Consider the following 12,472-nt stretch of genomic DNA (forward strand, 5'->3'; position numbering starts at 1 on the left):
AGTGAATAAATAAGGCGGACGAAACGAGTGATGATGCTGCAATAATAAGAGAAGAAGGTCGACAGCTTGTGTGTGTATGTTAAATGTTAATGTGGCTGTGGTGGGGTGGCTGTGGCTGTGGCTGTGGCTGTGGTCGCATTCGAGTTATCATTCAACAAACTTTGAATTCAATGCCTACGCTTTCCTTCCATTTTCTTTCTTTTACCCTTTTTTTTAATTTATGAAAAGGATGTCTTTTATTTTTTTCTTTCTTTTTTTAATACTGTTTGGATCCAGCCCTGATATCCGATTGAGTCTTCCTAAAACATAATTTTGACATTTCATTTCTGCCTCACTCAAAAACTCTATCAAGAAGGAAACTCATTATCGATGTAAGAAACCCCTTTAAATCATGTTTCAAACATGAAACACCACCCCATACCATACCATTAAGCAATAATTCCAATTACATGTCTTTGATTTGAAATAAAGGTTTACAACTTTACATTTACTTTCTATTTTTTTTAATCTTATATTTGTGTATTTGTATTTTAAATTTAAAACATTATGAAAAGTTGGATATTTGTGAGGAAGTCATATGAATTTACTATATTAAGTGAGTCACGAATTGCATAATAGTCTAAATAATCACTTAAATATGTATATCAGATGACCTTTAAGTTAACGGTATCAAGATGCTGAATAATGCTTTATCTTTTTAATCTTCAAGTCATTGTATCAGGCATTCATGTGATGTTGAAGGATGTGGCTCGGTTTTGGATAAAAACTAGATCACCGGTTCCTTTTCTGTTGTATTTTTTAGTTGTTTTCCTGTTTGTTGTTGTGTGGACTTCGTTTGGTTGGTCCTAATTTGGGCCTTCTGTTTAGGCTTGTTTATAATATACTGTCGATCATAAAAAATCACTATCATTAAAAATCACTAATATAAAGATTACATGAGATAATAACAAAATATACATTTAAATATCCTAGTTTTGTGAAATATTCGAATGTATCACCTTATAAACAAAAAACCATTTGTGTTCAAAGTACACGGAATTAAGTGAGCTTAAAAGCCTGCATAGTGTACAAGTTCCTTAACTTTAATAGATGATTAGTGAACATGGGACTAGTGAGGTTAGAGGTCAACCTTCCTGAGCCATTGTCATTTGGCTTCATGACCAATAGCATTGGTGAACACAAATTATCTTAACTAAATATGGAAGGAAAAAAAAATGAAATATTCACGTAGTAATCAAATTTTCAAAGTTTTCCTATAACAATCATTTCAAACTTTTTTATGAAAAAGGTTTTTATTTTTATTTGTTATTTGTATTTTATAAATGTACTTTTTTTTAAAAAAATTTAAGTATATAAAAGTTAGTTTTTTTTAAAATTAAATGATTATATGGTAAAGACTCTTGTATTTAGGAGTGAAAACTAAGGTTCAACACCTAAAGAGTAGATTTTCTCTTAGTAATTTAGAAAAAATAATATATTTTTTTAAACCGTAACTTTTCATTCAACATAACAAAACCAAAAATCCTGCTAACAAGAATCAGCCGTAACATAGGAACACTTTTGCAAAATAGACATTTTTCATTTGTTCCAATTGATATTCAAATCCTTTTACCTATTCTTTATTTTTATTCATAAAAACTTCAAATTATAATATCTTCAAGGATGTTCTCAATTTTTACGAACTTTAACTTGTTTAAGCCTTCCAAATACCATAAAATTTTTTTAAATATGTGTCTACACCCTTTAACAAAAATGCAAATATGAGGGAATTTAATAAAGTAACACTTAAGCAACTTGTATTCTCTATAATAATAATAATAATCCCTCGTAGTATCCAGAACAACTTGTGTGGACTGTGGTCAACTGGTCCGTGGTCCAACCACGAATGAACCAAACCGCCCCGAGATCAATTCTCAAATTCTTCGTGCACGTAATTTGAAAGAACCTAATTCGTCCACTTGTTACATCTACTAATACACGTGTCTGGTTATGATTAAAAAAATCAGTATCTTGTTAGACTATCTCCATCAGCAATCTCACAATCTCAATCTCACATTATAAAATTAATTTCTCTCTCTTCAATCTACAAAATTTAACCCACTCCAATCTTTTACTCCCATTAACAACCCAATCTCATCTTTTTTTTATTAAATAAATTCAATTTATAATTAGTTTTGATTAACTATATAAAATTTTATATAAAAAATACGATTTTTTAAACACACTCCATTTTTAACGGAATTTATACCGGAATGCTTACAAAAAAAACTAAGAAAGACTGTGTTTTTGATTTTTTTAAAAAATCAAATATAATAAGTTATAAAACAAAAACCAAAAAATACATATATAATTAATTGGTGAGAATAAAAAAGAAAAAAAAAAGAAAATTACATCCACTCACATTTTGACATGTGGTCACAAGTTGACCAAATTTGAGATTGCAATCTCATTTGAGCCACCGATCGGATTGCCTAATTAAATTCATTTTTTCTTTTTTTCTTTTTAAATAAATTGAGGGTTTGCAATCTTGGATTACCAATGGTTGTAGTCTTACCAAGCCAAGATGGCTGCCCGTTGAATTCTATAACTTTGACATGTTTAGATGGAAACGAAATGAAAGTGAAATAGAATATTAGTTCTTTTCATTCTGTGTATTAGAAAGAAAGTTCTAATTCCATTTTCAAGATTCATTGTTCTTTGAGAATAATACTTCTATTAGGAGCCAGTTAGAAGCCACAAAACATAGTCCTAATTTCTGTGTTTGGGATTGTATATTTAAGTAAAAAAGAACTTTTTGTTAAAAGACCTTATTAACTTATGATGTTTTTTAAAGAAGCTTTTAAAAACATGTTTGGATTAGCTTATGTGTTGGGGAGAACCAAAATGACTAAGAATGAAACTCTTTTTTTTAAAGGATTGTATTGGGTTTTGAGTGTTGGAAGGGTGTAATAGGTAAATCAAACCCATTAAGTTAACAAGTTACAAATTCCCAACTTTTTAAAGCCTCTTTATTTTGCCTTCTTATTAAGTTAAAACCCATAAGGCCTTATGGTTTGCCAAACACCTTATACACATTATTAACTTTTCACAAAGTTTATAAGTTATAAGTTGATGAAAATAAGCAATCCCAAACACCCCCTTAGAAGGCATGTTCTTAGTGTTCATCGTTCTTTGCATAGAACCTGGTAGGCTTGATACGGAGGAATGATGTAATGGACGAAAGAATGAAATAAATATGTAAATGAATGAATAATTATCACTCTATTGAGATGTTTGGCTATCATTGTGAATGAAATGAAACATTACATTGTGTAGTTTGGTATGCAGGAAAATATGAAAGAAAAAAATAAAAACGGTAGTGAGTGGCAGTGGTCGTAGGCAGTAGTGGCAATGGTAGGTCGTAGGCGACGGTGGCAGGTGACGGGACGTAATGGTGGTTGATGGTCGTGGTGGTGGTTGGTGACGGGCCGTAATGGTGGTTGGAGGTGGTGGCAGCATCAGTGTTGGTGGTAGGAGACGGGTTGTAATGGCGGGCGTCGAGCGATAGGTGAGTGTGTGGTGTTGGTGGTAAGGGTGGCGTTGATGGCGAGTAATTGGCGGTGGTGACAGTGGTGGGTGGCGGTGTTGGTGTTTTAGGGGGGATTGAATGAAGGAGGTAATAGGTTATTATATTCCACTGTTCAACTAAACATTTTTTTTTTCATTTTCCTTCAATAGTCTGTTTTATTTCATCTCTCTTTCATCCATACCAAATACTACCCAATGTTTTGAGTTTGATAAAAATGGTGAATTGATGAGTTTGTGAGAAAAGATTTATGTGATAAATAAAACGGCTTGCAGCCAAATGGTATCAAAGTAAGAAGAAAATGTGTTTTTATAAATGGTGAGTGTTCAAATATTATTACCGGTATATGTATTTTCATTCTCAAAAATAATTTTTAAAAAAATATATGGGAAGTTTATTAAAAAGACGGAAAGGTAGAGGGCAACTAAGAAATTGGAATTTATAAAAATAATTCCGTTTAGACGTGATATGATATTTACAACTTGGCATATGTGTCGGCTACTTTGAACTTGCACTTGATCATCACGTTTCCTAACTTGACTCTTATTTTGGAATGGTGTGATCATTTTGGATTTTTTAATTATATTTATTCTGGTCATTGTTTATGTATATTTGTTTTGTAACTACGCTGAGTATTAAGCATGACCCAAAATGAATTTATTTTAAGGTTTTACAAGCATATAGTTTTATGTATAGTTTATTATAACTTTCCCTAATGCAATTGTTAGATTTTTATATGATCACCAATAATGATCTTTCATTGTTTAAGAGAAGATAATTTTGAAAATTGTAGGAATTTGAAAACGAAATGGGTCAAGTCAGGTAATGGGTTAAATAGATTGCTTTAAAAGTATCAAAATGATTCGTCGTTCATAATCATAACAAAAAAGAGTTTGGGTGCAATACATGTTGTTTTGGAGAAAAAACGTATAAGAATAGGTTTATGTGTAATGACTTTTTTATGGTGGCTAATGGCGATGGAGAGTGGAGGTAGTGGCGATGACAAATAAAGAGGCGGTGTGTAAGCGGCATAGGTGACAATAATGGTATAGATGACAATATGGCGACAGGGTGGCGGCAAGAACATTGGGGTTGGTGGGAACAGTGGTCATATTGGGGACAATCAATACATTGTGTTGTAGATTATATCAGTGGTGGTTTTGATCTATTGAGACACGTTATAAGTTATCAACTTATGCAAAAATCCCTTTTTACTCTTTTAACCCATTGTATACTAGTATACCTAACTCATCTTAATTGCCAACTAAAAATTACTCGAATTTTTTTTTTCTAACAACCAACAAGACTTTATTAAAAGAACACCAAACCAACGCCAACAAGTAGCTAGCCCAAAACCAGTATATATCTACAAAAGACAACCATCAGAAAAACAACATAATAAGTAACCAAATAATCAAATTACATTTAGTCTCGGAAAAAGTGGTGCCACATTGGTGTTTGATGAACTTGTAATTTTGAGTCCGCTCATTTCGAGTTGATCACCAAACAATGTTTCAGACATTAAGTTCATGTTCATAAATCATAATGTTCGGTACCAATTTAATAAAAATGAGCATATTGTTAGCTATATGAGGCTTGGAGTTTAGCTTGATAAGGTGTGGACTAGAAATTTGAAATACCATATTTGTTTGGTTGTTGGACTTGTAAAAGCCCAAACAAACCTTAAACTAAAAATAGTCATTACACTCTTACCTATTCTGTTGTTTTGCTTGTATATAAAAGATGACAAAATAAGATGATTAAAGCATTTATATTTAATTTGCTCGTGAAAATTGGAAAGGTGTTTAGTTTTCTTTTATATTAAAAATAGCAAGAATGTTTCTGTTAACTTTAATAGTTGGTTAATCTAAGAAATGTAGTCAGTAAGTTATATACATTTTTATTTTATGATATTACCTTCCTATTATATTGATTATTGAATCCATGTAAGAACCTGACAGGTTAGAAAATATTAATTTTGTCATTTATAAACATTGTACGGTTTTGATTTTTATATTAATTCAAAAAACTATAGACAGACTTTTACTAATGTTGTGATTTCATTAGGGTACCTTAATCAAATGTGGCTGAAGGTGATGGCGATGCAAATACCCTAAGAAAAATATCGAATAAGTGAGATCTCGATAACCTTAAATGAAAATTAATCTGGAGCATGGAGAAATTGGAATGGAGATGGGAACATGTAACATGGATCTAGACTTAAACTCGAACTTGGAACCGAATCAAGGACAAGGGGACATCGACGTCTTGCCTCCCTATTTAGGGTTTGTACATTAGCGGCGAAGGTGACGGCAACTAGGGTTTGCATAGTACTAAAGCCCTGACTCTAATTCTATGCAAAAGATAATGAAATAATAACATATTTATGAGCTGTAATTAAAATGATGAAAAACCATAACATAGAAGAAACCAAAAATTTTAAATTTTGATTTAAGGGTTAGTCCAAATCTCATTAGTATTTACTTGTATAACAGGACTCGAGTAAGACACCGATTACCATCACGTCTATGTGGATACCATTCTTGCCTCTCGTCATGTTAGTTTCGCGAAGAGAGAGAGAGAGAGAGAGAGTTCAAATTTCAAGACTTGTCTAGAAAGAAAAGAATGAACAAGGTAGAAAGAATTGGGGGCGGTCTACCTTCATAGGGAGGGGGTTGAGAGAGAGAGAGAGAGAGAGAGAGAGAGAGGACATGTCACTTTTTTGCACCCATTTTACACATTTTACTCACACTATCATTACACTTAAGTCACGGTGTATACACATAACCATTTAACACATGAACATGGGTCGAATGATTAATATAAATAATATTATTGGGTACAACACCGTCGTTCTTGGTTGGTCGCGCAAACACACGATCATGTGTTAATTAAATGTATGTTTCCAACTCTACTAATGTTCCGTGATAAATGTTTTAAAAACTAATTTTTAACTCGTACTGGATTGAGGTAAAAAACGGTACAACCAGGTTGTGCCGAGAGGTTCAACCAAGACAAATAGTTTATCCTGTAATTTCATATAAATGCAATTTCAACATAAAAATAACCTAAATTTAGATGACTCCATAATAAAAAATAATTCAAAATAAAAAAATACAAACGCACTCAATTTTTTAAATATAATCTAAAAGTTTACTCGTTTCAAAGTTTATCGCCATGTTAAACCACATCATTTTCACACCAATTTCATAACCGCATCATTACTTTATTTTTACATTTAGAATAATTAAAAAAAAAACTACAACCCGATACGTTTTAAATACACAAACGTAAGAAGTTCTATATTTTGAACCAACTATGTTTTTAATTAAATTTATATCAGAACGTTTGTAAAAAAAAAAAGAACAAACAACATTATATAATTATTTTATTAAATTAACGAGTACAAGTTATTACACAAGCATCCCAGGCACGATGTTTCACACAATAGAAACTGGCCATACGCCCATACCAACCACACGAAGGTTTCATGTACCCACATATATCTATAATATATATAAATGAAGATATAAAAATCCTACGTGTCGCAATGTGGTCGTTCCTTCTTTTTTTGAAGTCACCAGATTTGCTTGATTTTTAAATGGAGATTTCTCATGCATTTGACCCGAATTCATGGGTTACCAAACCCAGATATTCCTTAAACGGGTTATAACATCTCATTAAATTAAAAATTATTCTCACCAAATTATTGATGTAAAAATCCTATAAAATAAATATACTAAAAAATTAATATCTTATTTATTTTATAAAAGATATATATATTATTTAAATTAAAAAACCAATTTTATAGTAAAAAGAAAATAAACGGGTCATGGGTCTCATCAAACACATATAACTTTTAAACCGGGTTATAATATCTTATTTATTTATGAAACAGTTTATCATCAAACCATAAGTATATTATTAACTTTCATACAGTAAAAAAACATAAAAATACAAAAATTAAATAAACATAAGAACAAATAATATAAAACAACCCTCGTAATACGGGGGATAAAAACTAGTAGTCTTATAAAGATGAATATTACTATTTGCAAACCTTCAAATAAACCTTGATAGACTACAAGCTCTTTATGTATTTTTTTTTTATATATGGTAAATATATAAAACTTAATATTCTATTATTGCATTTATTAATTGATATACTACATTTTTTTACTTGATTGATACTGTATTTATTATTTATTTGAAATTTGAAGTACTCTAGATACGGGTGTGTTAATTGTAACAAATGCAATAATGTAAATTGCTACTTTTTTGTATATTATTAAAACAACAAAGATGTAGACAAGTACATCCTTTGACCAATTGACCAACACGGTCATTCTCGCATCGACAAAATGTTGAAAGATTAGTTTGCCGTCTAATAAGTCATGTTCCATCTTCTTAGGTTGTTCACGTGATCGGTAGTTTCGCACACTCATATTCATATGGCAGACCAAAAAGAATGTATAACTTTTGAGTAGTCATAATCATTTTAGTTTTGCTTCTACACGTTTTTATATTTATTCTATTATTAGAAATTTAGATAGTTGCACGAAATTCATATTTAGTGTGTTGACTTCAATGTTGACCCGACAACTTTGACCATGGACCATAGTTGTTTGATGTGAACTCAAGTGGGCTTTCAGATCCACTAAACAGCAGCCAGGTGTCATGGTCCCACTAAATCAACACTTTTCACTACTTTATAACTTCTACACAACTTCCTCAAACCACATACAATACAATGGCCAATCAAACAAATTCTCCTACACTGGAGCCATGGCATAACTTAGCCGGAAAAGTTGTCATGGTCACCGGAGCATCATCCGGTCTCGGTAGAGACTTCTGTATCGACCTGGCTAAAGCCGGATGCAGAATTGTTGCCGTGGCACGTAGGATTGACCGCCTCGTGTCTCTTTGCAATGAGATTAATAAAATTGAACCAACAGATGATGCTGGAATTGTTCGAGCGGTTGCGGTGGAGCTTGATGTCAGTGCCAAGGGTCCCGACATTAAAGCCTCGGTTAAAAAGGCGTGGGACGCTTTTGGACGTATCGATGCCTTGATTAATAATGCGGGCGTTAGAGGTAATTAAATAATTTATAATTTACAGTGTAAAAGTCATAAGTTACAACTTTGTTGCAAGTTACATATTATAAAGTTACAAATTATATTCACTGATTTAATAATATACATTTGGGTTACAACTTATAGGTAACGTGTTGAGTCCATTGGAGTTGTGTGAAGAAGAATGGGACGGTACCGTTAGAACAAATTTGACCGGAACATGGTTGGTGTCAAAGTATGTATGTATACACATGCGTGACGCGAAACAAGGGGGCTCGATAATTAATATTTCTTCAATAGCGGGTCTTGACCGCGGGCAGCTGCCCGGAGGTCTTGCTTATTCTTCTTCGAAAGCCGGTGTGGTCACATTGACAAAGGTAATATTGATTCTTGGATTTGTGTTTAAAAGATTTGTTTGTGGTTGTTTTATTGCTGTAGGGATTAAATTTTTAATTGTTTGATTAGGTAATGGCTATGGAGTTAGGTGTGTACAAGATCAGGGTGAATTCGATTAATCCGGGACTTTTTAGCTCGGAGATAACCAAAGGTTTGATGGAGAAAGAGTGGCTCAACAATGTGGCTCGAAGAACCACTCCGTTAAGAACATTTGGCACGGCGGATCCAGCCTTGACTAGGCTAGCGCGGTATCTGATTCATGACTCGTCCGAGTATGTTAGTGGCAATGTGTTCATTGTCGATGCTGGTGCAACGTTACCTGGTGTACCAATTTTTTCTTCGCTTTAGGATAATGAGTTGCACTTTAAATATTGAGAAATCATGTTTCATTTATTTATTTTAGAATGATTAAATTTGATACGATTATAAAACGTACAAGTGATTGTTAAGTTTGTTATTTAGAAATTATATTATAAAAGGACATGTTTTAAGAACAAATCATATGCGATATGTTTTAAGATTAAGAAATTAAATAACCGTATACTTTATATTACCATAGTCAATGAGTATTAATTGCTATTTATTATTATTTTTTTTAATGGTCAAAGAATCATTTAAAAGCAATATTGGTGAAATTCAGCACATCGGGATACATTCGCCTCTGAACCGGGAAAAACCATCATCTAGAGCTTACACCTGTGAACATTCGTCAGAAAAGGCACGACAATATATTGAGATAAAACTCATTTAGTTCAATACTAATGGTCTTCGCCTACTCGCTCATTATAACCAAGTGTCGCGAAAACTAAATGGTATTAGCAAGAATCGAACCTGGGTCACGTGAGGTTACATGAAACCTCATGTCTCTATCTGACCATTCCACCACCGGCTCATTAATATCAGTTAGTATTAGGTGTACAAGAAACAGATATTAACTTATATTAATGAGTTAATATCATTATATTTACATATTTTCCTAAAATACAATTAATATCATTATAAAAATTGTATTTTAGGAAAATACGTAAATACAATTTTTATGCCCTTGATGTATAATGCTTTTCAAACATGATTTGAGGAAATATAATGAAATTGCCAACTAAATATTAAATTTAAAAGCTCTAAAATAAACATATATATAATCTTTAGGCTTAAATGTCTATTATATATTTACATGCATGTTAGTACGTTATCAACATACCGTCCAAGTCCAACCGTTTGAACATCCTAGGAATGTGGCACATGGCTTCTTTAGGCGAAAAGGCCGCCGTGTGGCATAACATGTTCTAGTGAACGGTGAGAGGTCGAACAAATGTTTTGTCTGACTATAGACGGGTTTCAAAAATAAAATAAAAATACAACTTTAAAAATCAAATAAATTTACTTATATTTTTAAGTTAATATCCACCTACTACCGGCAAAACACCACTGGTTAAAAGAAAAGTTAATTCAAATATTTAATTTAATGCTAAAAATATTTCTACTAATTTAAAATTTAAATATGGAAAAGGAAAATAAAATTAAGAACTTAAAATAGAATTGATGCTTTCATGTGAATCTTGTCACCATGGGTAGCCTACTAGCCTTAAATGTGTAAGTTGTAACCGTTCAAAATTAATAAACATTAAATGGGGGGGTTCAACACAAGCCATCATTGGGGGTTGAATTGGTTTTTTTTTTTTTTTTGAAAATTGACTTTCATTAAAAACAGACACAACCAACGACTATCACCAAGACGGAGAAAGACGCTGAAAACCAAAAACCAAAACCAACGATCACGTTACATCAAATAAACACCAACTTTTCCAATCCACAAGCCATCATTGGGGGTTGAATTGGTTGCCATATAAATGTGTAACCGTTCAAAATAATAGATATTTAATGCAAGGATGAATTTTAAGTTACATGAATCCAAAACTATCCTAACCATCAAAATCAAATCTTAGAAACAAGTGATACGATAACATGATCAAAATCAACTCTTGAACAATCTTCTAGACAGCATAAGTGAAAAACATCTAAAGCTAACTTTCGTAAAAACACCATGTCCCTCTAACGAGACACATGCCCACACGCGGCTGACCATATAAGTAATATATGTCTTTCAACATCATTATCGTTTGCAACTTGTGTATCTCCTTACACCAATACACTCGCAAGCAGAAATGGTCCCTTAATTACTTTATTTGTCATTAACATGCATGATTTCTGATATCCATATGGTTACACGATTATGTAGATTATTTCATATAACTTTATACTTCAATTTGTAATCATGAAATATCTTGGACCACAGTGTGGCTATATAAATGAAAGTCAGGCAACTATGTATAATGCCTTACATGTTACATTCTTATATAAGCATTTTTTTAATGGTCCTAAAGGTTAGGTATCGGTAAGAAAAGTTGTAGCGATGACATTAAACCGCACTAAAAGCAACCTTGAAAACTTTAAACCACACATACACGTTAAGCACAGTAACTCCCGTGTGAAGTGAAATATAAAAAATTCTCTATTAGATTTTTATTTAGTTTGTTTTTCTAAAGAAAAATAAAAATTTTATCTGGTTGATTGATAAAGTAATTATTTTTAACATGAAGCAAAAAGACAATGGATTTGTTTATAAAAAAAGTTATCAGCTTCTTTATTTTTAGTGTCAACAATTAAGAATTGTTTTCCCCTACTTGCTGCATCAAAAACCAAATCACAAGCTTCTGATAAAAAACGAGCAGTTCTAGTAAGATTTGTAATATGAATACCTTTACGTTTTACAGAGATATAAGGTGCCATTTTAGGATTCCATTTCCTAGTACCATGGCCAAAATGAACGCTTGCTTCCATCATCTCTTCTAAAGAGTAACGGAGGTGTGCGAAGGTAGGCTCAAGCTAAGATTCTGCTCGTGAGCGTAATGGTATAAGCCTGCCTGACTGTGAGACCGACTGGTCGAACAGAGACGAAAGTCGGCCATAGTGATCCGGGAGTCCCGTGTGGAAGGGCTCTCGCTCAACGGATCAAAGGTACGCCGGGGATAACAGGCTGATGACTCCCAAGAGCTCTTATCGACGGAGTCGTTTGGCACCTCGATGTCGATCAACCAAATCAGTTTTTTTAGTAAAGATTCAATTAGTAAATGATAAAAAAATGAGTTCAAAAGTCAATTTGAAGGTTCATTAGTTTCATTTTATTTACTTTTTTTGTCATGGGAAAAGCCATCTTTTTCTCAACAATGCCTTTGTCATTTGATCCAATAGTGTTCCGTTAGATAGGAACAGATTTGATAAATACTGATAACTCTCGGATAGAGTATTAGAACGGAAAGATCCATTAGATAATGAACGATTGGTTCTAAGCCATCTCTGGCGATTAATCAACAATTCGAAGTGCTTTTCTTGCGTCTTCTTGATAAACCAGCCAAACGAAACGGTCCCTACGTAACC

The 12,472-nt window shown here is 32.5% G+C and overlaps 1 protein-coding gene across 1 annotated transcript; it reads left to right on the forward strand.

The window, feature by feature from the left end:
- Window positions 1-8,314: 8,314 nt before the first annotated feature.
- On the forward strand, window positions 8,315-9,404 carry LOC143618449 (uncharacterized). The gene is made up of 3 exons (XM_077090663.1): window positions 8,315-8,658; window positions 8,786-9,015; window positions 9,104-9,404. Exons 1-3 carry the CDS (start codon window positions 8,316-8,318, stop codon window positions 9,380-9,382), a joined length of 852 nt encoding a protein of 283 aa, XP_076946778.1. The 5' UTR covers window position 8,315; the 3' UTR covers window positions 9,383-9,404.
- The last annotated feature ends 3,068 nt before the right edge of the window (window positions 9,405-12,472 follow it).

The sequence above is a fragment of the Bidens hawaiensis genome, unplaced genomic scaffold, assembly GCF_021521415.1.
Source record: "Bidens hawaiensis isolate Kalapana, Puna unplaced genomic scaffold, B.hawaiensis_p1.1 tig00076596_1, whole genome shotgun sequence".
NCBI lineage: Eukaryota > Viridiplantae > Streptophyta > Magnoliopsida > Asterales > Asteraceae > Bidens > Bidens hawaiensis.

Bases quoted from the DNA above. Each gene is read 5' to 3' on its own strand.
- LOC143618449 (XM_077090663.1), top strand. From the start codon at position 8,316: ATGGCCAATCAAACAAATTCTCCTACACTGGAGCCATGGCATAACTTA. The intron at 8,659-8,785 runs GTAATTAAATAA...TACAACTTATAG, and splicing joins TAATAATGCGGGCGTTAGAG to GTAACGTGTTGAGTCCATTG. The intron at 9,016-9,103 runs GTAATATTGATT...TTGTTTGATTAG, and splicing joins GTGTGGTCACATTGACAAAG to GTAATGGCTATGGAGTTAGG.